The sequence below is a fragment of the Chlorocebus sabaeus genome, chromosome 13 (genome assembly GCF_047675955.1).
Source record: "Chlorocebus sabaeus isolate Y175 chromosome 13, mChlSab1.0.hap1, whole genome shotgun sequence".
Taxonomy (NCBI): domain Eukaryota; kingdom Metazoa; phylum Chordata; class Mammalia; order Primates; family Cercopithecidae; genus Chlorocebus; species Chlorocebus sabaeus.
This window is the reverse complement of record NC_132916.1, coordinates 30861485-30887067: the sequence shown is the minus strand read 5'-3', so window position 1 is coordinate 30887067 and position 25583 is coordinate 30861485. Positions and strand designations below refer to the sequence as shown.

Here is a 25583-nt window from a genome sequence, read left to right as displayed (position 1 = left end):
CTGGGTGAGCATAGTAGTGTAGTCTCTGTATGATTTCTCTTTTTTCGTTTTTCTTTTTTTTTTTTTGAGACAGAGTCTCGCTCTGTCGCCCAGGCTGGAGTGCAGTGGCGCAATCTTGGCTCACTGCAACCTCTGCCTCCCAGGTTCGCACCATCCTCCTGCCTCAGCCTCCCGAGTAGCTGGGACTACAGGCACCTGCCACCACTCCTGGCTAATTTTTTTTGTATTTTTGTAGTAGAGATGGGATTTCACCGTGTTAGCCAGGATGGTTAGCCAGGATGGTCTCGATCTCCTGACCTCGTGATCTGCCCGCCTTGGCCTCCCAAAGTGTTGGGATTACAGGCATGAGCCACCGCACCCGGCGTCTTTGTATGATTTCTTTGGCTGTGATCACTATCAGTGGTGTCTGTGAATTTCTCAATGGCTTACGCTGTAGTTTGTGGAGGCTGTTAGGCACTTTTTTTTTTTTTTTTAAAGACAGGATCTCACTCTATCACCAGGCTGGAGTGCAATGGTGCTATCTTAGCTCACTGCAACCTCCACCTCCTGGGTTCAAGTGATTCTGCTGCCTCAGCCTCCTGGGACTACAGGTGTGCGCCACCAAGCCCAGCTAATTTTTGTATTTTAATAGAGACGGGGTTTCACCATGTTGGCCAGAATGGTCTCGATTTCTTGACATCATGATCTGCCTGCCTCAGCCTCCCAATGTGCTGGGATTACGGGCGTGAGCCACCGCGCTTGGCCTGTTGGGCCCTTTTATTGGACATAGGGATGCTGGGCAGTCTGGTCCTCAGGTCACTAGGTGACACATGCAGCTACATAGCATTCCTGCTGCTGGTGTGGATGGCAGGCTTTGGGCGGACTAGTCCTCAGGACTCTGGTCAGTGTGCATGAGGGCCAGCAGTGGTGGTTGTGGGCCCCGGGGGAACTGGTCCTCTCTGTACTGCATGCGTGGCTGTGTGGCAGCTCTACTATTGGAGGGGCGGGGTCACTATCAGTGTTGGTGGCAGCAGACCTGGGCAGGTAATAATGTGCAGATGCACGGAAATCACACAAGGTATGAACTTCAAAGAAGGGCCAAATTGGTGATGCCTAAATAGCCTCTTCATAGGGTGGAGGGAAGGAGAATATGTAGGCAATTTTAGAGGAAGAGTAAATTATTTTGAGAGGAGATGAATGGGCCCAAAGAACAGACAGTAGCCTAGGACAAAATTCTGGGCTGTGGGTGTGGCATCTAGTCTTCTTTCATGTGAGTTAATCTTCTGTGTTTGGTGAGATTATAGGGAGGGGGCCCAAGAAAATAGCATTCCTTCTGTGGGAGCTTCAGAAAAATCCTCCCTTTGCACTTCAGGAGAGACAAAGGGATGAAAGACCGTGGCCGGGATGGTGAGAGATCAGAGAGACCTTTGTTCTGAGGTTGCTTCTTTACTTCAAAATACTCAGCATGTCAAAGTGACATACTCTGGGGTATTGCTTTCTGAGCCCCAACAGGATCTTTACAATTTCTTCTAGTCTTTATAATTTTGGAAATTATAAACCCTTCTAGAAGGAACACAATTTGCAAGGAGACTTATCTTAATTACATTTAATGGTTTTAATTTCAAAGGGAACAACTGGCTCAGAAATTTTAGTAGTAACTTTTAAGCTATAAATAAGGGTGACAAACAGCCTTCTGTGATTTGGGCAAGATAGAAAAAAAAAATGAAATGAAACTAGGGTTAATAGAGTGCATGTTCCAAGACTTGGTGTACTTGCTAGAGATAGGTGGCAGAATTCCTGCACTTTCCAGCAGCCAAGGCAGTAGGGACCCACACTAGCAGTTACTCAATTTATGGTGACGTTAAATAGGACACATACTACCACCACTTAGTGTTAGAAAAATGTTTTTTTGTAAGCTGTCATAAAAAGAATTCTCATGAATTCTGTCAACAATATCCCCTTAGCTAATACAGTATCAGATATCAAACAATCACTTTTTATAATGTTCCTCAACCTTGATCAGTAGCACGACACCGAAGTACAGTGCAAACAATTTTCTGGGACTTGAAACCATCCAGTCCAAGTAGGCAATTCTCTGAAGCTCTACGTTAATTTAAGAATAAAATGTGAGCGCATGGAAAGCAGTTTTTTGACTGGTGATTCTCTTTTGGATTGCACACTTCTTTGGGAAATGGATGACAGGTCTAGATTCCCTTCCTTGTCAATAAGCATATGCATAATCACACAAATTTTACGTGTTATTTTAGGAAATTCACAATTTCAGAGAGTTCATCATCCTTTACCCTACCCCTCACCCCTTCACCCTTGTCCCGCCCCATCCCTCCTGCCCTGACTGATCCAGGCTTAGCACCTTGGTCTTCAGGGCTATCGTGAGTTACCATGGTAAGAACATGTGGTATGAGGATGGTTGTGCTGGCTGGACACATTCCTCTGCTTTAACAGGAAGCCATATCGAGGATGGGAATTGATTTTCATTTATGAAAGTTGATGAACTTGACGTGTCTGAACAAAAGATGTTTATTTCGCTTTGGTGAGAACGTAGTCAGGAATGTGATTTTTCTTAGAGAACAGCTAAGCATAACAAACTAAAAAGGGCCCCAAATCTCTGTCTCATAGAGGAAGCTCTAATAATTTTAGCCTGGAAAAATTACAAGCAGATGTTACAAAGGACCATCTGAGCTATCTTAAACCAACAAATTATTGGTATTTTCGGTGTTTGATATTCTTGGTACAGAGCTCATAGAATATCTAATTTTAAGCAACTACAGTTTCTTGGTGAACCTAAAATAAAAATCCTTGTGTAGTATATCTTGGGAAGTGTAATAACTTTATTTTCCTTTAGAATTATTTATCATTTTATCATCAATCAGTTGCATGTTGAAAACATTTATCCAGTTATATCTGCTTTAGATTCTCATTAACTGTGGTTTCCTTTGCATTGCAGTGTTCTAATCTTAGGCGCTTCAGGCGGAGTTGGTACTTTTGCTATACAGGTAAAACCATTTTTTAATCTTGTGAATAGGAGGATTTTGTTTGCATGAATTTATAAATTAAGATAAATTATTTCTCCTTAAAAGCTGAGAGAAAGGTAGATCTGGTAAATGCACTGTAATTTCAGCTTGTTCTGTAAGAGAAAATATTCTCTTTTTTATTTAAAAAATTATTTTTTAGAGATGGAGTCTTGCTGTGTCATCCAGGCTGGAGTGCAGTGGCACAATCATAGCTCACTGTAAGGAAAATATTCTAATGTAGAAGGAAGCATTAAGCTTTCTAGTAGTTTAATATGAGTGGGCGTGTGGATGTCCTTGATAACAGATGTAGGAAAGCTTTTAAGAAGGAAGACCATGGGCAGTGCCATGGGTAGATGGAAGTTAGCAATTTAGTAGGAAACAGCCAATGTCAAAAACCAATACTAGTTTCCAATCAAAATTGTTGCAGGCTAAGAAGCCTGCAAAATGTAGTAATCGGTAAGCTGATTCTAAAATGTATATAGAAATACAGTAGCCAAAATACCGTTAAGATGGCAATACTCTCCCAAAGTGATTTATAGATTCAGTGCAATCCCTATCAAAATGCCAACTGCTTTCTTTTGCTTTTCATAAATGGACAAGTGGATTCTAGAACGCATATGGAATCACAGGGGACCCCAAACAGCCGAACAATCTTGAAAAAGAATAAAGTTGGAGGACTCACACTTGCTGATTTCAAACTTACTACAGAGCTACAGTAATCAAAACATAAGGGTGGACTTATAGATCAATGGAATAGAATTGAGCATCCAGAAATAAACCCATACCTTTGTGGTCAATTGATTCTGACAAGAATGGCAAGACCATTAAATGGGGAAAAGAATAGTTCTTCCAGCAAATACTGCTGGAACAACTAGATATCCACATGTAAAAGAATGAAGTTGAGCCCCTACCTCACATCGTATTAAAAAAAAAAAACCCTCAAGATCAGGCATGGTGGTTCACACCTGTTATATCCCTACACTTTGGGAGGCCAAGGTGGGTGGATCACTTGAGGTCAGGAGTTCAAGAACAGCCTGGCCAACATAGTGAAACCCTGTCTCTACTAAAAATACAAAAATTAGTTGGACATGGTGGCGTGTGCCTGTAATTCCAGTTAGGAGGCTGAGGCAGGAGAATTGCTTGAACGCAGGAGGTGGAGGTTTCAGTGAGCCTAGATCATGCACTCCAGCCTGGGTGATGAGTGAAACTCTGTCTCAAAAAACAAAAACAAACAAAAAACCTCAAAATTGATCAAAGATCTAAACATAAGAACTAAAACCATAAAACTCTTAGAAGAGTAGGCAGGGAAAGGGGAAAAAAAAGTCCTAGAAGGAAACATAAGAGAAAATCTTCATGATTGTAGATTTGGCAACAGATTTTTAGATAGGACACCCAAAGCACAAGCAACCAAAGAAAAAAGTAAATTGTACTTCATCAAAATTAAAAAACTTTTGTACACCAAAGGGCACTATCAAGAAAGTGAAAAGACAACCCACAGAATGGAAGAAAATATTTGCCTATCATTTATCTGATAAGAATCTAGTATCCAGAATATATAAAGAACTCTTATAACTCAACAAGAAAAAGACAGCACAATTTTTAATTAGTGAAGAACTTGAATTGACATTTCTTCAAAGAATACAAGTGGCCAGTAAGTCCGTGTAAGGATGGTCAATATATTTATTCATTAGGGAAATGCAAATCCAAACCACAATGAGATATTGTGTCTTATAATAAAAAGCAAACACAGAAAATAAAAAATGTTAGCAAAGATGTAAATAAATTAGAACACTCATTCATTGCTGGCTGGAACTTAAAATGGTGCAGACATTGTCGGAGAGTTTGTTGGGTCCTCAAAATGTTAAACATAGAATTACCATGTGACCCAGCAATTCCATCCTTAGGTATATACCCAAGAGAAATGGAAACATACATTTAAGCCTAATCTTATCTATGAATATTCATAGCAGTATTATTCATAATAGTGGGAAAAAAGTGGAAATAACTCTAATGTCTATCAATTGATGAATAGATAAACAAAATGTGGTATAGACATACAATGGAATATTATTCAGCCATAAAAAAGAATAAAATATTGATGCATGATACAACATGGATGAATCTTCCAAACATGGTTAAGTGAGAAAAATCCAGAAACAAAAGGTCCTACATATTGTATGATTCCATTTATATCATATGTCTAGAATAGGCAAATCTACAGAGACAGAAAGCAGATTAGTGGTTGTCAGGGGCTGGGGATGGATGGAGAAGGGAATGGGGAATGACTCCTTAATGAGCATGAGGCTTATTCTTGGGGCGATTAAAATATTCTGGAATTAGTGGTGATGGTTGCACAACATTGTGAGTGTACTAGAGACTACTGTATACTTTAAATACTTTAAAATTATGAAAATGGTGATGCATATGAATTTTACCTCAAATAAAACAAAACAACCAAAAGTTGCCCAAGCCGCCAGGAACATGATGGGGCCCAGTGGCTGCTCCTATTGTGGTCAGATGTGTAACTGACCGGCTCCTAGAAGAGGGAGCTTGATTAAGCCTCTCTCAGGATGAGGGGAGAGAGCCTTTTCCCCAATAGGGGGCAGCGAGTAGCCTCAGAGGCTCTGCCACGTTACTTTCCAGGAGAGAGGTTTGGGTGTTATAGACCACCCCAGACCCAGCTTAGACTTTTTGAGAACCCAGATGGTGCTAGGGGATTCCTGTTTGTTTGTTGACTGAACTGGGTGAAGGAGACGAGGATTCCTAGGATGCACACTTTAACTTCTTTTAATTCATCATTTGATAACCAGGATCCAATCCAGAGGCTCAGTAAATATGAGTTGAATGCATAAGTAAATAGAAGAAAGGAAAAAGAGGGAGAGAGGCAAAAAGCAAAGAGAAATATCATACACGGTTAGAGTATAAATTGATACAGCCACTTAACCATTTGGCATCTATTAAATGTGAATATAAATTGTAAAATTTCTTAAAAACAAAAAAAAGGACCACACAAGAATTCCTGTTTTAGGATTATAACCTATAGATAGATATACAAGCATGTTTACCAAAAGATATGTACCAGAATTTCAGAGCAGGGCTATTCCTATTAAAATTCCCCAACTAGAAAAACCCAAATGTCCATCAACAGTAAAATGAGTAAGTAAATTGTGGTATATTCTTACACTGGAATATTATACAGTCATGAAAAAACTATAATCGCACACAGTGAAGTGGATGAATATCACAACTGAATGTTGAGTAAAAGAAATCAGATGCAAGAGTACATCCTATATGGTTCCATTTAATGACATTCAAGAACAGGTGAAACTAAGCAATAGTGTTTAAGGGGGGTATCTACTTAGTAAAACTTCTAAAAGAAAAAAAAAGCAAAAAAGGTTATTGTAGTTAGTAGTTACTTTTTTAAGGGAGTTGAGGAAGTTTTAATTGGGAGGCTTGGGGCACAGGTGGTATTCTAGTTCTTAATTTTGAATAATGGTTATAATAATATTTGCTTTGTAATAATGTGTAAAGCTATATATGTATATTCTGTATGCTTTTATGTGTGTTATATTTCACAACAAAAAATTTTAATAAAATTAAAAAGTAATAGAAAAGCATCAAGGTTAAATCCCATACAAAGCTATTATAAGGAAAGGGAAAATAAGGTATAGAATAACATACCCTATAATGAAAGCACATCAGAATACATGCCTACAAAACAGCCTGAAATGTCACCTACTATTTCAAAGCAAGTTAAAAGATATTAAAAATATAATATAAAATGTGAAAAAAACAAAATAAATCAGAATTGGAAAATCTCAGGAAAAAAGTAAAACTGAATGAAAAAATCATTTAGTAATAGAAGACTAAACTAAGAGGAACTCAATAGCAAGTAAACACAACACATAATGCTTCCTTAATAGAAACAAAATGCAGAAAAAAAATTTAAATTACAAAAGAAACAAAAAGATAGGCTGGGCACAATGGCTCACCCTGTAATCTCAGCACTTTGGGAGGCCAAGGAGGGCAGATTGCTTGAGCTCAGTGATTCAGGACCAGCCTGGGCAACATGGCAAAACCTCGTCTCTAATAAAAATACAAAAACTAGCTGGGCATGGTGGCTCATACCTGTAATCCCAGCTATGGAGAGGCTGAGGTGTGAGGATCACTTGAGCCCAGGAGGTCGAGGCTGCAGTGAGCTGTGATCATGCCACTGCACTTCAGCCTGTACAGAGAGAGACCTATCTCAAAAAAAAAAAAAAAAGATAAAAACAGATTCAAGAGAAAGTACCAAATATTGATGACAGGCAAAGAAAATTGATATATGGATAGTAGGAGTCCTCGAAGGGGAAAACCAAAGCAAGGGAACTGAACCCATACTAAAATAATAATTAAAGAAACAAAGAAACTTTCCTAGCGTCCTGAAATTAAATTATTTGAGATTACGTATTGAATAGCCACATCACTTTTCTAAGAACATGGACCCAGAGTGAGCAACACTAAGGAAAATTACTAATAAAAATATGAAGAAAAATTATAGTAAAATTACTGGCCTTTAAAGAAAAAAGAAATAAGATCCTTTGGAAATCTAGACAGAATAGCACATGTGCTACTTATGTGTCCATATAAGAAAAAAAGATGACGTGACTTATAAGAGAAATAAAATTAGACTATCATGAGACTTTTTGTCAGTAACACTTTTGGCAGAAAAAAATGGAGTAACATATTTAAGATACTCAAGGAAGAGTGCGCCAAGAATCTTTTATACAACACAACAGGCCTTCAGGTATCATGGACACATACAGACTGTTATCAACATCGAGAACTTGGGGAATATTGTTCTTCTGATCCTTTTCTGAGCAATCTACTAGATAATGAACTTCTGACTAGGAATGACTATGAAGATATTTTAAGGACTAGTAAATGTTCAATGCAGTTACCTGTAGAACAAAACTAAATGAGGGCTTAGAAAGAGAGAGTATAGGAGCAGCCATATGCTCTGACAAGGTAAATATAGTGCAATAGTGGTTATTGTTTTTGAGGCAGTGTCTTGCTCTGTCATCCAGGCTGGGATGCAGTGACATCATCACAGCTAACCGCAACCTCAACCTCCTGGGCTCAGTGATCCTCACCTCAGACTCCTGAGTAGGTGGAACTACAGGCACATGCCACCATACCCAGCTAATTTTTTCATGTTTTTGCAGCGATGGGGTCTTGCTGTGTTGCCTGGGCTGGTCTTGAATTCCTGGCCTCAAGCAACCTTCCTGCCTCAGCCTCCCAAAGTGCTGGGATTTATTAGTCTCAAATTAGAATTGGAAGTATCAATATGAACTCAAGAGATATTTTGTGTATGTGTGTATGTAAAGCCATCACTTGAAATATCATTTCTCACTAAAACAAGGCAGGGCTTCTTAGAGAAGTAGCTGATTTCAGATCTAGGGCACAAATATATAAGAATTAACCTGGAATACATTAAATAGCAAGGAAGCTATCAAAGATTAGTCAGGTCATGTCAAAAGACTCAAGAGCTAACTTGAAGAAATGCCCAAAGATGTAACAATTTGACCATCAGTAATAATAATGACCATTACAATGGGTTGAAACCTTTTAAATATATTTAAATCCATGAGTTCATGATACTTTTTTCAAAAGAGTTCACTTGGTATTTGATAGGGAACCAATTTATTATCTTATAAACTGATAAAAACAGTTAAGCATTTGTCTTGTCTTTCCTACATGAACTGTATAATTGAGCAGGCCAAATAATATGTGAGGGGCAGTGATATAAGGGGCAGTGTTATTTTGTGAAAGTATTCAGACTGGACGCAGTGGCTCATGCCTGTAATCTCAGCACTTAGGGATGCCAAGGCGGGCAGATCACCTGAGTTCAAGAGTTCGAGACCAGCCTGGCCCACAGGCAAAATCCTGTCTCTACACAAGAATTAGCTGGGCGTGGTGGTGGGCACCTGTAATCCCAGCTACTTGGGAGGCTGAGGCAGGAGAATTGCTTGAACCTGGGAGGCAGAGATTGCAGTGAGCAGAGATCACGCCACTGTACTCTAGCCTGGGACAGAGTGAGACTCCATCCCCCCCACCAAAAAAAGAAAAGAAAGAAAATATTCCAACTACTTAAATAAAAAGAATTAGAATTAGAAGATTACTATTTCACAACCACCAATAAGCAGATATAGGTATTAAGCATTGACAGTTGCTAAGATAATAAAGAGAGCCTCAAGCAGACATGATGTGCCTCCTCTAGTTTTGCCAGACACTGTCCATAGTTTTGCTAAAGGGATTGAAATGGAATCAGATCTAGTCTCCAGATCCATCTGCCAAGTTGCAGAAAATACAGAGGACGAAGCAACGTGTGGAACTGTCCCGTGGGTGTGCAGTCAGAAATTCCAGACTGTGGGAAACTCTACAGCTCAAATGGCCTAGATTCTTCCACAGATAAATTATAAGAAAGCAAAGGGATAGAACAGGAGCTTATGATTTAAAAGAGACTTAAGGCTGGGCACAGTGGCTTACACCTGTAATCCCAGCACTTTGGGAGGCCAAGGCAGGTGGATCACGTGAGGTCAGGAGTTTAAGACCAGCCTGACCAACCTGGTGAAATCCCATCTCTACTAAAAATAGAAAAATTAGCCAGGTGTGGTGTGACATGCCTGTAGTGCCAGCTACTCGGGAGGCTGAGGGCAGGAGAATCACTTGAACTTGGGAGGTGGAGGTTGCAGTGAGCTGAGATCACGCCACTGCACTCCAGCCTGGGCAACAGAATGAGACTATGTCTCAAATAAAAAAACCACAAAAACCCAAAAAACAATTATAAAAAAAGAGATTTAAAAGATACCACATTTTAAGAATGCACAAGACTATAGTGTCTAGAGAATGCATTGTTGGGTGATAAAACTTTTTGAAATGCAAGGAGGTGATTACTATAAAAATCAAGATAATGATTTTGGGAAAGGGTAGGAGGGGCTTCTGTGGTTTGGGGCACATAAGGGAATTTTTGGAATGGCTTCCAGCGTGCTGCTGCTTTATCTGGGTGATGTTCCCCCTATAGCTGTTTTCTTTCTTTCTTTCTTTCTTTCTTTCTTTCTTTCTTTCTTTCTTTCTTTCTTTCTTTTCTTTCTTTTCTTTCTTTTCTTTCTTTTCTTTCCTTTCTTTCCTTTCTTTCCTTTCTTTCCTTTCTTTCCTTTCTTTCCTTTCTTTCCTTTCTTTCCTTTCTTTCCTTTCTTTCCTTTCTTTCTTTTCGAGACAGAATCTCACTCTGTCACCCAGGCTGGAGTACAGTGATACGACCTTGGCTTACTGCAACCTCCTCCCCCGCCAGCTCAAGTGATCCTCCCACTTCAGCCTCCTGAGTAGCTGGGACCACAGGCATGTGCCACCAGGCCCAGCTAATTTTTTGTATTTTTAGTAGAGACGGGGTCTCACTGTGTTGCCTAGGCGGGTCTCAGACTCCTGAGCTCAAGTGATCCACCCACCTCAGCCTCCCAAAGTGCTGCGATTACAGGCATGAGCCACCACACCCGGCCTATAGGTGTTTTCTATAGTTGTGTTTTATATTACATGAAAAATTTTTATTAAGTAAAACTGTCTTTAAAACATTTTCATAATGTTCAAAGATAATAAATGGCTCTAAATGGGAAAGGAAAAACTAAAAATTTGAGGGGAAAAACTAGAAATTTGAGGTAAAAAACCTGTTTCAACATGTGACAGATTCTTCCTGAGGATTTAATACTGTTTAAAGAAAAACATGTATTAAATGTAGGTGCTTAGAACATACTTTTCTTTTTCCTCAATAGTTTCTTTTTTCATACAGGTATTAGAGAAAGGATGGTCACAATGAATGAGCTATTCATCTTGGGTTATATTCTTCACATCTTTGAATTTGATTTGGGACTTTCTGTGAAAAGCAACGTATCATTACACCCAAGTGTCTCTGTTTGCAGCCCATGAACAATAAATTGTATATCATATCACTCCTAAATATTTCAATTCCCCACAGTTTTTCAGGATATATAAGTCTTTGGTCAATGTTGCTTTTTTAAAAGTGAGAAATTGAGTAAGATTATGAATAAGTTAAAAACCCTTTATTTATATTTTGTATTTAACAGAAATTTACTGAGCACCTTTGTGTGCCATGAAGTGAGGATTCAATAGTGAAGACAAACACAGATCCCTTGTATTCTCGTGAGCCTTTGCATCTTATATTAAGGAAGCTCAGGAAATTGATACTTAGGACAGGATTGAGAAAACAAGTGATCTCTTATGATCTATAATTATCTGCACAAATATTTCTTCGTAAACTTCAAGTGGCTATTCTCAAAGTAGCTGAAAATAGCCCCCTTTTAAGTCTATGAAATTAACATTATAGAAAAGAATTTTAGCAATTTTGGAGCAGGATGCTTTCTGGATAATTCTGAACAACATTAGAATTTAGGTGTCCTTTTAATTTAAATCTAGTTATTCTTTATTATTTTAAAATATAAGGCATCTGCATTTTAAAACCTGGGTAACATTTATTTAGGTTTTCTTACTCCAAGGGAGAGGACCTGATCCAAGTTTTTAAGAAAAAATGATTATAGTTTCTTCCCCTTCTTTTTAAGAGAACCTTTTCATATATTACCTATTACTTAATAGCTCGTTACTTTGACACACTTTCTGATTCAATATTGTGTTAACACTTATTAGAGATGCAAATGAAGATATGTGGCATTTTAATGTTCTGGATACATTTTAAATAGTCATGTTTCATTGAGATGAAGTCTTGCCCTTGTCCCCCAGGCTGCAGTGCAATAGCGCTATCTCCGCTCACTGCAACCTCCGCCTCTGGGGTTCAAGCGATTTTCCTGCCTTGGCCTCCTAAGCAGCTGGGATTACAGGTGCCCGCCCACTACCATATCCAGCTAGTTTTTTGTATTTTTTAGTAGAGACGTAGTTTCACCACGTTGGCCAGGCTAGTCTCGAACTCCTGACCTCAGGTGATCCACCTGCCTCGGCCTTCCAAAGTGCTGGGATTGCAGGCATGAGCCACCATGCCTGGCAAATTTGAGGCTTTCAACTCCTGTCTTTTCTGTTACTGGTGAGGCACTGAGTCCCTCTCTAAGTGGATTGATTAGTTATACCTTCATGACAATAAGGTGGCTGGCTGTCTCATGTAGGGAAAATGAGATCTCTTTCTTGGGATCTTTTTACTGAACAAAAGTTTAATCATTTTTACTAGTCTCTGACAGATGGCTTCCTATAGTTCTGGTTAAGATGACGTGCTTAAAGTTCTCTAGAGATTAGTCCGATGTATGTATACATGGTGCCAGTGATTTGTTTTCAATGCAGTCGATTTTTCTAATCTCTCCCTTTTTTATTCTTTTCCTCTTTTTTGTGGGGGCAGGTAATGAAAGCATGGGACGCCCATGTGACAGCAGTTTGCTCTCGAGATGCCAGCGGACTTGTAAGGAAGCTTGGGGCAGACGATGTAATTGATTACAAATCTGGAAGTGTGGAAGAGCAGTTGAAATCCTTAAAACCGTATGTATTAGAACAATGTTCACACTGGGAATGGGAACAAGGACAGTTGATGATGCAGGTCTGAGATGGTTTGGTGGCTTTACAATCACGTTGGAATCTTAGAGAAGCATCTATGAAAGCATTCCATGTCATTAGAAGTTACTTAGGTTGGCTTCTGTTTTAATTCCAGATGTTAATACAACACGGTAACAGCATGTGGATAGGTACTGAGGAAGTTATTTTGCTTACATAGTCTTAGCTAATTTTGAAGTTAACATGCTGGTTTGTAAGAGGCCTGAAGACAAAAATTGGAAATGTATTCCTTTTGTGGCATCTGTCACCAAGGGAAGAATATAGAGTAGTTCATGAAGTACATGATTAGCCCAAAACATACTTTCCGTGTTTTGGCTTAACAAAGGCTTAAGAGAAACAGTGTAAGTCTAAATTTTGGTAATGGGAGCACTGTGGATGTTCCCAGTGTGTCTGAATGCCAGGCTGTGGTTTGGCCTGAGGTACCAAACAGGAATGCATTCAGGAATTCTCTTGGGTCGTGTTGATTCTGACTGTGACTCCAGCTTATTCATCTGACCTTTATCCAGCCAAGACCAAGCTGAAGCTGACAGCACAAATGAGGAGTATTTGGAAAGCTATTTTACTGCTTCTGTTTAAAAGGTTTTCCCTTTTTTGATTAATTTTCAGAAGTCAACTACTCTTGCCCACATCGAGTAGAAGTGTATTTTTAAATAGAAAGAAAAAAGAAAAAAAGGGAGTCCTTATCTGATGCCACCCAGCCTTTCTCAGCCAGTGCCACCAACTTCCAACAGTAGTTTGGCGGTGCACCCGGCAGCAGCCAGCCAACTCGTCGTTCCTTCAACTGTTCAGGGAGCTTCTACTGTTGCCAGGCAGGGTTCCAAACACCAGCTACAGTGGTGAACCAGACAAATGCCCACTTTCATGGAGCTTACATTCTTGTTTGGGTGGTTTTAGTGCTAGGTGCTCTGAAAAAAAAAAATGAAAGGGAATAGACTAGGGAGGAGGCTGTTATAGATAGGGAGCTTAAAGAATGCCTCATTGAGGAAGCAACATTTGAGTGGAGGCTTTAGTGAGCAAGCCAAATGAATGGGATTTGTGTGTGTTTGATGTTGCTCCCTGCTGTATCCTTCCATCTGGAAGAGTGTAGTAGCATGTAGTAGGTGCTCAATAATATTTATTTAATTATCGAGGGAATCTAGGAGAACAATTGTCCCAGCTGGAAAGAACAGCAAACATAAAGCTCCCATGTCAGGAACATGCCTGGCATGTTTAAGGACTAACATTGTCCCTGTCAGAGATTTTGTCAGCTACCCTCTCGTCTGTGTGTTAGGGCCTGAGTCTCTTTGGGCACGCACTCTGTTGCCCAGGCTGGGGTGCAGTGGCACGATCTCGGCTCGCTGCAACCTCTGCCTTCCGGTTTCAAGCGATTCTCCTGCTTCAGCCTCCTGAGTAGCTGGGATTACAGGTGCGGACCACCATGCCTGGCTAATTTTAGTAGAGACGGGGTTTCACCATGTTGGCCAGGCTGGTCTCAAACTCCTGACTCCGTGATCCACCCGTCTCGGCCTCCCAAAGTGCTAGGATTACAGGTGTGAGCCACTGCACCCAGCCTGATCTTGTATCTTCTGATGCTTCTAGGAATAGCAGCATGATACTGGGGCCAAGTCCTACCCATTCCCCTCTGTCTTCCTTAAGGGGTTTTGTTTTGTTTGTTTCTTCGTTTTTGTTTTTGAGATGAAGTCTCACTCCATTGTGCAGGCTGGAGTGCAATGGCGCGATCTTGGTTCACTGCAACCTCCGCCTCCTGGGTTCAAGTGATTCTTGTGCCTCAGCCTCCTGAGTAGCTGGGATTACAGGCACTCACCACCACACCTGCCCAATTTTTCTATTTTTTTTTTTTTTTTTTTGTGGAGATAGAGTTTCACCATGTTAGCCAGGCTGGTCTTGAACTCCTGGCCTCAAGTGATCTGCCTGCCTTGGTCTTCCAAAGTGCTGGGATTACAGGCATGAGCCACCGCACCTGGCCTACCTTAAGTTTTATACATGTCTGGAATTTGTCACCAGAGAATAGGAGAACTTGAGAGACGGAAGGCTAGAGGACATTCAGTCTAGGCTCCCAAACTGGTGCTACACTTCCCTCCTTGGCATGTCTTCCTGGCAAGTGGTCTTGCTCCTTTCGCTTGTGCTTTTCTAGTAGGGGGACCTTCCTGCCTTATAAATGCAAGCCATTACTACTTCTTTGTTAGCTTTAGTTACAATTGATCTTTGTAATTTCTGCCTGGAGTTTGACCTCTCAGTCTACCTAGGATAAATATGTTCCTCCTTCCAAGTAGCAGCTTTTTAGGTATTTGAATCTTAGAGTTTTATAGCAAGAAGGGGCTTTGAAATCCTTCAGTCCAACCCTATGATGCTGTAGTTGAGAAAGTGAAGGGCAGAGGAGTTACGAGTTTTTGCATACTCGAGGTCATGCCACCAGTGATTTGTTGGGAGAGCTGGATCCACAACCTGGTCTCCAGATTTCTTTCTCAGACAATGCCTGTTCTATAATACCAGGCTGCCCTTAAGTTTTCTTTAAGTATCCTAAGATTTGTTCATTCAAAACTTGGAAATGAAGTAGACACTTTTTTAGTGAAAAGAACGGTCATCTATTAAGGTCATCATGCTCCTGCATTTCATATCCTTAGATTATATTTGCCATTTTTTTTTCCTTCTTCTTCTTTTGAGACAGAGTTTCACTCTTTTTGCCCAGGCTGGAGTGCAATGGCATGACCTCGGGTCACCACAACCTCTGCCTCCCAGTTTCAAGCGATTCTCCTCCCTTGGCCTCCCGAGTAGTTGGGATTATAGGCATGTAATCCTACGCCTGGCTAATTTTGTAGTTTTAGTAGAGACAGGGTTTTTCCATGTTGGTCAGGCTGGTCTCAAACTCCCGACCTCAGGTGATCCACCCGCCTCGGCCTCCCAAAGTCCTGGGATTACAGGCCTGAGCCACTGTGCCTGGCCTTGCCCTTCTTTAGTTTGGTTCTATAAAATACTCAAGATCCACAAAGTTGGCCAAAGCTGGTTTCAGGAACTTTAATGTTTGACATCATCCAGATGAATTTGGAAGGGAGAAAAGGTTTACCAAAGAGGAATTCATCAACTGATGTGCTCAATTTATATGCATGTATTCTCTATATAGATCTTTGTTTTCAAAAGTATTTAAAAGCTTATTAAGTTTTTACCCCCCTTCAGTAGAATATAGTGATTACAGAAGTTTTAGGTTAGATGTAAGAAGTTGAATATATCTGTTAGTTCCTGTGGATTCCATTATCACTGAATTTTTTTGGCATGTTAGAACAGGCTGTTGATTTCGCCTTTTGCATTGTCCTGATGCTGTACCTGAAGCCAAATGATAGAAAATTCCAGAAGGTGAAGAGGATGCTTCCATGAGCATTTCTGACTGTAGAGAGAATAAAAGCAAATCATTCTTGTAGGTGAAAATCTCATACTTTACTTTCAAGTATCCATGTGCACTAAAGAACATAGCAAATGGAAAACTTGGCAGTTTATTACAAAGCTTAATTAAGTCAGACTTTCTCAACCTTGGCAACCTTAGTTTCTCAAGTATTGACATTTTGGGCTGGAAAATTTTTTAGCCGTGAGGGGCTATTCTGTGCATTGTAGTGAACCAGAATCACTCTCTGTTCAGAACTACTTGCTGAAGCCATTCTAAAGTACTAGAAAATGAAATGATTTTATGACAAAAATTAGTCGCATTCAACCTACCTTGCAGAAAAGTCATAGAGCCAGCGAGTGGGTATGTCCTTCCGTCTCCATCAAAGCAGCCACCCCTCTGCAGGATGGCGAGAGGTGCAGCACGGTGCAAGATTCGCCACTGAAATAAACCCCAAGCCAACTGGTGCTGGAAGGGAAGGAGGCTCAGAGTCCAGTGTAAAGCCTGACAACAATGTTTTGATTTGGTTCTTCCTCTCCAGGTTTGATTTTATCCTTGATAATGTTGGCGGATCCACTGAAACATGGGCTCCAGATTTTCTCAAGAAATGGTCAGGAGCCACCTATGTGACTTTGGTGACTCCTTTCCTCCTGAACATGGACCAACTGGGCATAGCAGATGGCATGTTGCAGTCAGGATTCACTATAGGTTCGAAGGCATTAAAGGTAGGAAGAAGGGTCTTGGTTGGTGACTGCAAGCAGTCTCCTGCTGCTAGAAATTGGTTTGCCACCTAGCCAGTTTCTCTTCTCTTGGAGGCCACATAGCACGGTGGCTGCAAGCGTGGACTCTGGAGTCACACCGACTGGCTTCAAAATCTGACCTCTACTTAGTAGCTGTGTAACCCTGTGCAAGTTACTGAAGGTCTCTGAGCCCCAATGTCTTCCCCTGTAAAATGAGGCTGATAATAGACCTACCTTACCGCATGGTTGTAAGGATCAAATGAAGTAGTCCATATGGAGACATGGCACAGTGCCCTTATTAAATGTTAGCCTTTATTATTACTTATGGCCTCTCTTGATTACATCTGATGTACTGTCTGTGCTTCCTTCCTGTCTCTGCCTGATGACCCTCTCACTGTTTCATGTCTTAACACTTACAGTCTCTTGTATATAAAGATGAAAACTTACAGTTGCTATTTTCATTGTATTGGGATAGACCAGTGATTCCCAGACTGGAGCTTTCAGACATTTAGAGGTCTATGAGTAAAAGAAGTTGTACTTTTACTTCAGTAAGCCTCCACTCTTGCCTTTGCTGGGATTGTATCAACTTGTTCTAACACTGCATATTCTGTGTAAATTTGAAACTCCAGCTATTAATGACATGATGGGAGTTTCTGGGACTTGGTTAGTCAGCCTGACTCTGAAACAGGGCCACTTTTACCAGGGCTGTATGAAGCTCAAAACTGAATACATGTCACCCAAATTGCACACTTTGGTGAGTGGTGGGCATTGGAGACTAGGGCAGATGAACCTCAGTTACAAGACTAATAGAGCTTGAGCATCTGCTCTCCACTTTACCTCATAGCCTGTTGTCATCACAGTGGGGACAGAGGCTTTTATAATTTCATGGGATAAACTGGTGGTAATTATAGATCATTGGTTTAAAATATGAATTGATGTTAAAAGGGAATACATGATAGAAAAAATAAAGATAGGCTGGGCACGGTGGCTTATACCTGTAATCCCATCATTTTGGGAGGTGGAGATGGGAGGATTGCTTAAGCCTGAGGAGTTTGAAACCAGCCTGGGCAACATAGTGAGAGTTTATCTCTACAAAACAATAAAAAAATTAGCCAGGTCTGTTGGTGCATACCTGTAGTTCCAGCTGCTCAGGAGGCTGAGGCCAGAGGATGGTTAGAGTCTGGGAGACAGAGGGTGTGAGCCGTGATCGTGCCATTGTACTCCAGCCTGGGCAACAGAGGAAAACCTTGTCTCAAAAAAAAAAAAAAAAGATTCTATTTTTTAAAATTAGACAAAATACTTGAGACTCTGGGACAAGGCAGTAGAAAGTTCCTCGGTGGTAAAAAGGCTGTGAATAGCTGTGTCAGTCTGACCAACGCTGACTCATGTTTGTGAGATGACTGGCTTGATAATTATCTTTAGCATTTTATTTATTCCAGATATTAATTTGGGACCTTTTATGGGGATGAAACTTAGGACTTTGGTCTCTTGAATTCTGTGTACTAACTAAATACTTAGAGGTTGTAACAAAGAGCTATGATGGAGGAGACCACGACTCAATTCTTATGAAATATTATTGGTAATAGAAATGAACAAACCAGGCCCTGCACTGTGGTGTCCTTCTATTTTCATTTGATTCAGACAGTAGCCCGAAACAGTGTCCACAGGGTACTTTGTGGTAGAGAAAGGGCTCTTAGCTGTCCTTTCTCTCTTCTTTCTCTTTCACAAAACCCAGATTTTCCAGTGCTTTAAAATGTAAGTTTAAGTTTTCTGTAAGATTTCAGTTTGTACTCCAGTGAGACCCCTTACAAGTTAACCTTCGGAGTTGTCCTCGGAGAGTAAAACAGGCATAGCTGTCTTCATTCTCTTTTCCTCCTACTTGAAAGATGATAGTGGTAATCTCATGTGAAAACCTTTTAAGTAGTTTTCAATGTCTTTCTGATTGTGCACACAGTTAAAGCCTCATTGTCATGCTTCTGACTCTCCTGCCTGCTTTGATTTACTTTCTCTCCTATAGTGGCCTGGGTGGGCGGCGGGGGGAACACAGACCTCTTGTAGCAGAATAAAAAAATTCTGCTGTTACAGACCAAAAGTTTCACTTTACAGAGCCGCATGCTGTGAAGAGTTATAGATGTGGCAGTTGTGACCATTTTTGTGCCTTCTTTAATACCCTAAACAATTACCAGAATGTTTTAATTGTAGTCTATGAACCCAGACCTTAGGGAAAAGTATTTGAACAGATCTTCTGTGATTGTCATTAACTGGATCCACAGTAAGTTTGGGACATTCTCAGTGCTTCTGGCATTTAGCCACATAATCCTTCAAATAGCTTTTTTCTTTTTTTTGTTTTGTAGAGACAGAGTTTTGCTATGCTGCCTAGGCTACTCTTGAACTCCTGGCCTCAAGCAATCCTCCCACCTCGGTCTCCCAAACTGCTGGGATTATAGGTGTGAGCCATTGTGCCTGACCTCTTCTTTTTAGGTTAGTTCCATAAACCAGTGCATCTCAACATCTTTCATGCCATGACAGACATAGAAAATGATAGTATTTGAACAGCACGTTGAGGCTGCCTTGGGTAATAGAGATGAACAAACCAAGCCCTGCTCCTCCAAGACCAGCCTATCCAGAGACTTCTACCAGCCCTGGCTCTGCCTGGCTATCGTGAGGGCTAAGGGGAGTCAATATCTCATCACACCAATTCTAGAGTATGCTTGACACTCTTTACATCTGTTGTCCTAGGGTAATTATTAATGATGAATCCTTTAACTCTCACAGGTTTTCTGGGTTGGACGATAATCTATAGGATCACTCACCCAGTAAGCCATCCTGGCACACCCAGTGGGAAGCTTTGCCTAGGCAACCGCTTAGTTTTTTCTTTCTTTCTACATTCTTAAACTGAATTGGTATTGTCTCAGTCTTTCCTCAATAAGCTTCACTTTTAGCACGGGACAAGTATTGATAGAATACTTTCTATGTGTGAGGCATTTTGTATACATTCTCATTTCATCCTTCCAACAATCCTGCAAACTAGGTGGTGCTACCACCATTCTACAGGCCAGGAAATGGGCTGAAATAGGTAGCCTGATAAAAATAACATAACTAAAACAAAACAAAAATAATGCAACTAGTAAGTGCTGGGGTATGGGGTTTCCACTGAATTTTCCAGCCTCACGCCAGAGTAGTAGCTTATATCATACTGAGTGTAAACTCAATGGCAAAGAAGTCTGAGCTCACCTCACAGTTGTGGGTAGTTGTGGAGAGGGCAGCACTGTGGTACTGGCTGACCCTCTGCTACCTCAGATTGCTCCCATCTGATGAAAGTTTGGTTGGGCAGGTCATTGAGGTATCATGGAGAACCTCAGCTCATTTGCTGTTTCCGTAATGGCCCACCCTACCTTCGACATAAAGAATAACAGTTACAGCCAGGCACAGTGGCTCACGCCTGTAATCCCAGCACTTTGGGAGGCCGAGTTGAGAGGATTCTTGAGACCAGGAGTTCAAAACCAGCCTGGGCAACATAGCAAGACCCTCTCTCAATTAAAGAAACAAAGAATAACAATTATAAGTGGCCATAGAGTGGTCATGAACCCTCTCGGTGTAAGATTTTTACGCATCTTCATTTGGAGAGGTATTGCCCCATAATAGATTAGATGGCTTTGTATTTGCCATAACCATAGGGAAGATTCAGCCATGATGTATAAGGAACTTTGCACTTTGTTTTGCCTTTAAAGCCACTTTATTCCTGTCAGAACCAGAAAAAAAAAAAATTGTGATTGGGCTTCTTGTCTAAGATCATATTTTGGTGACTTATTGTCCCCAAAACATTTTTGAATTTGGTGCAAACCTCTTTTCTGGTGCCTCTGGGCTTTATTCAAACCTTAGTAGGGAAAGCCTAGAGGTCTCAGCCCCTGATTCCTCCTGGGGAGGAAACCCACTGTGGAAAACCATGTAGACGGTCATTTTAAGGAGAGCTTTCCTGTGCTTACTTGTTCTTCAGTCACAGTTTAGAAAAGGAGCCTAAGTGACATGGATATGTCTTTGTTCGGTTATTTATTAAACATTTATGGAGCATCCATTCCCTGTCAGTCATTGTGCCAAGGTGCTGTGCACACATTCTGTCAGCATGAAATGAGAAATCAGTTTGTTGTAGTCATCCAGAAAATGCTTTTCCCTAAATCTGCATTTAGTCAGATTTTATGTTTTTCTATATTTGACATATTTTGTTTCTTCTTTTTAGCATTTCTGGAAAGGAGTCCATTATCGCTGGGCATTTTTCATGGCCAGTGGTCCATATTTAGATGACATTGCAGAACTGGTGGATGCGGGAAAGGTAAGTGCACCTGGAAACCTGGATTGGAAGCCTTTGTATTTCTAGAGCACCTCCTGTAGACCTGCCCACTGAGCTTCGTCAGTGGGGACTCTACAGAGCGAGCCTGCTCACCTGACTTTGTGCTGCCTTACATGGCCAAGTTTACGTGCTGTGTCTTTGGTTCTGTCTCCATGGGAGGCATAGACACAGACTGCTCCATCTGTATAAGAGCTTCTCTCATCTAGTCAAACCCCTTTGGTTTAGTAGATGAAGAGGCGGGCCCAGGGAGGTTATAGGATTCCCCCAAAGACACTTGGTTAGATCAGAGCACAGCTGTGATCTACATTGGGCTGCTAATATTTCGTCAGGTCCCCAGGTCTCCTGATTTCTAGGTGGGTGTAATAAAATTGAGGGCAAATAAATAGTCTATCTGAGACAGTCAGTGGCCAGGGCGAGGGTGGGTGAGGATTGATGGGGATTTGGGTGAAGACAACCGGCTGGTGTACTCTGCCTACTAGTGTCTGTCCTGCCGTGGACTCTGTGGGAAAGCGACTGTTGCTTATCCTCTGGTCATCCTGTTCTGGATGTCAAAAGGTCTTTCAGGGATTCTGGGGATTGAAAGCCGCCTCAGCTGCCACCTGCTTGTTTGGGTTTTTACATGGTCTAAACCACCCTGACATTCCCATCTCCAGAGGAATAACTGAGAAGGTGGTATTCTGGTGCTGATATTTTTTATGTTAGTGAGAGATTGTATGGAATTATAGGATGGAGAACTTCCAGAGGGTCGTGTGAGATCATAGATAGGCTGATTCTCATTTTACAGGTGAGAAAACCGACTCACCAAGAAACAGGGGCATGCTCAAACGTGCAGAAATGGAACCAGCACTCTTGTGCTTTTCCCTCTCCACCTTTCCGCTGTATTCTTAGTACTTGAAGCTGATTTGGGACTTCAGCATACATTGTTTTATCTTTGTCACTTTGCAGTGGGCAGGGAATGGAGTTAGAGCAGGCTACCGTTAGCATTGTGTGAACCACTCTGAGACATTTGGACAGAGCCCCTGGAGGTGGGCTTGCTTCTTCTGGCCCTTGGCCCTTGCTGGCATGTTTCATCTTTCCATTTCGATTTTGGAAAGGAATGTTTTTGGGAACTATATATGTTTTTGCTTTTTCTGTATTTAAGGTTTTTCTTCTTTCACAGCCAAGGAACTATATAAGAAAGAGGATGGCCTGTTGCTGTTTCTCAGATATTTGGGTTCCAGGCTTATGTGTCTTTTCGTGGACTTCTAAGTTTTGGTGTGTTCTGATAGGGGCAGGGGCTCTGTGTTATTGTGACTGTGTAACTCCTTCTTTGTAGGGTTCTCCCATATCCCACAAGAATGCTTATTTTATTTCTAGGAAGGAGAGAATGAATTATCATCAAGTAAGTGCTGCGTGTGGTTGGAACCCCATTATTAGAGAGGTCTTTGGCCTCCAGAAGTCCACGTTTGTGTTTGTCCTGTACCTGCTCCAGGCTGTTCACATGCTTACCACTGCTCTTCTGTATTCAAAATATTGGGACTCTCTCTGCCTGGAAATTACTGTTTACCCAACAGAGATGAGAGGTGACTTGTATGTATCTACCTATTACATTTGGCAGATAACTGGTAATGGCTAAAATAGGGCATGATAAACAATAACAAAAAACGATGACCTTGAAGTATTCTCCAAGGAGGCTGAGTGAGCAAATGTGCCTTGTGCTTTGATTCTCCTCTCCTACACGGGCTGTTTGGGCTTGGGTGTCGTTTCTGTCAATGAGGGGTTCTGGGACTGTGAAGTTGGTATGTGGCACTGGATGCCTCAGTGAGGCCAGCTCTCTTGTCGTGTCCCTGCTTCTGTGTGGATGTGAGAGGTCATTGCCTTTTTATCCTGGGAAGTTGGAAAGAATAACACAACAGAGCTTACTTACGTGTTATGTGGTTAGTAGAGATTTGTTAAATTGGAGGAGGACATTTAAATTCTTCCAAGCTTTGGCTGAGCCTTCATGATTCTCATTAGCAGGTAACTGTTAGAAGAGCTACAGTTGTTTTCTGATGGTGAAAAGCTGTGAAACAACAGAGCCAACTCTTGTAAAATACTTGAACTTTGAAAAAATACATTCATAAGGTTCAAAAACCCTAAAAATGGAAAAAGTTATTTCAAGAAATCTTCTTTTGACTGCTATATCTCAGTCACTGAGATTCTGCTTGTCAGATGCAGCCAATATTACCGGTTTCTTGGGTATTCCAAAGATACTCTATCAAAACAGGAAAAATAATTTTTTTCCTCTCTTTCTCTTCTTTCTTTCCTAACACAAATGGATAACATACTGTTCTGCAACCTGCTTTTTTTTTTTTTTTTTTTTTTTAAACAGCGTATCTTCAACTTTGTTTAATGTCAGGATATAAAAGCTTTCTCATTCTTTTTTTAACAGCTGCATAGTATTTGTATGGGTACACCATAATTTGTTGAATTTCAGTCTTTTGCTTCAGTGGATAACCCAGTATTTATGTTTAGTACCTCATTGTATATATAACCATTTCTGTTCATGGAAATGGAATTGCTGAGTCAAAAGATATATGCATTTATAATTTTGATAGATTTCTTTTTTTTTTTTTTGAGACAGAGTCTTGCTCTGTCACCAAGGCTGGAGTGCAGTGGTATGATCTCATCTCACTGCATCCTCCGCCTCCTGGGTACAAGCAATTCTCCTGCCTCAGCCTCCTGAGTAGCTGGGATTACAGGTGCCTGTCACCACACCTGACTCATTTTTGTGTTTTTGGTAGAGACAGGGTTTCACCGTGTTGGCCAAACTGATCTCGAACTCCTCACCTCAAATGATCCACCTGCCTTGGCCTGCCAAAGAGCTGGAATTACAGACATGAGCCACCACGCTTGGCCTTTGATAGATATTAAAATACACAGCTTTTGAAAATCTAGTATATATATTTATTGTCTGGAATTTCTCCTGTGGCTTACCTTCTAGGCCCCTTCTCTCTTTACTTACCCATTATCTTAACTCTCTGAACCACTTTACCTCATTAGAGACTTGTTTTTAAGAATGTGAAGAAGATCTGGTTACTGGTTACTTGTGATTTAAACTATCTTAATATCTGAGCTGGGTGTGGTGGCTCATGCCTGTGATCCCAGCTACTTAACAATTTGAGTTGGGAGGATCACTTGGGCCCAGGAGTTCAAGACCAGCCTGGGCAACATAGGGCAATCCCATCTCAAGGGGAAAAAAAAAAAAAGAATCTGGATGAATGAGTATTACTGACGGAGTCTAAATTCAGCTTGTTAGCCCTGCATGCCCCAGTAGAAATGGAGAAGCCACCGAGTTAATATCCACAGTAATGAGCACTCTCTGTCAGTCCATTAATAGCATCGTCCTTCTGCCTTCTTTATGAACACACCAACCCTACCTTTGCTTTCTCCCACTGCAGCACTCAGTAAATGTTTTTGGAATTAAGGTTTCCTGCCTTTAATGTGCTCACCATTGTCAGGCTCAAAAGTGAAGAGGAGCTGAAATTTCCTAAGTAGGTGGGGATCTCACAGTCTGTTTTTCCTGGAGATCCAGTCTTAAGCATTGTTTTCACATGACTATTGTCACGAAGGCTTATTGTGTGTCGTAGGACTCCATATTCATCCTATCTGGGCACAATTTCAGTTTGAATTTTAAGTTACCTGGTATTTTCATTATATCTTAGATAAAGTGGTTGGGAAACTACAGCCTGTGGGCCACATTCAATCTAAGGCCTGTTTTTGCACGTCCTCTGAGCCACGAATGGTTTTTACTTCCCTTTTTTTTTTTTTTTTTTTTTTTGTTGAGACAGAGTCTTGTTCTGTTGCCAGGCTAGAGTGCAGTGGCACAATCTCGGCTCACTGCAACCTCTACCTCCTGGGTTCAAGCGATTCTTCTGTCTCAGCCTCCCAAGTAGCTGGGACTACAGGCACCCACTATCACACCCAGCTAATTTTTTGTATTTTTAGTAGAGACGGGGTTTCACCATGTTGGCCAGGATGGTCTCAATCTCTTGACCTCGTGATCCACCCACCTTGGCCTCCAAAAGTGCTGGGATTACAGGCGTGAGCCACCGCACCTGGCTGGTTTTTACATTTTTAAAGATTTGTTAAAAAAAGAAAAATGAAGAAGAAGAGAACTTAGACCATGTGAAGCCTGCAAAGCCTAAAACATTCACTATTTAACTCTTTACAGAAAAAGTTTGCCGATCCTTATCTTAAACTAGTAGTTAAATGTTTTTTAACTGAAACCCAGTCAGGCCAAGCTCCAGTTTACAGAATAGGCAGAGGAGGAGCTGCTCTGCAGGTGAAGTGGTGGCAGGGAGTGACCTCCCTCGCAAATGTTCTGTTTCGTCACAGCTGCTCCACACAGCCAAGGAGCCCTGGGCTCCTGGACACCAGTTTGCAAACTACTGTTCTGAGCATTCTCAAAAAGAATGATTTATAATTAGCCCCTTAAGCGTAATGGGTTGGTACTGACGTGTCTTGTGCCTACTGTTTATTGGCAT

The 25583-nt window shown here is 41.0% G+C and overlaps 1 protein-coding gene across 2 annotated transcripts in view; it reads left to right on the top strand.

Annotated features, from left to right (window-relative positions):
* RTN4IP1 (reticulon 4 interacting protein 1) overlaps nt 1-25583 on the top strand; it is a 54364-nt gene that overhangs the window by 22214 nt on the left and 6567 nt on the right. Inside the window, exons 5-9 of one of the 2 annotated variants that reach the window (XM_038001066.2) lie at nt 2945-2993; nt 12406-12542; nt 16532-16715; nt 19085-19211; nt 20968-21060. In XM_038001066.2, the coding sequence (XP_037856994.1) occupies nt 2945-2993; nt 12406-12542; nt 16532-16715; nt 19085-19177 (463 nt within the window). In that variant the 3' untranslated portion in view covers nt 19178-19211; nt 20968-21060. Of the gene's footprint in view, nt 1-2944; nt 2994-12405; nt 12543-16531; nt 16716-19084; nt 19212-20967; nt 21061-25583 lie in introns of those variants that run through there. The other variant, XM_008007452.3, reaches the window with a different exon arrangement.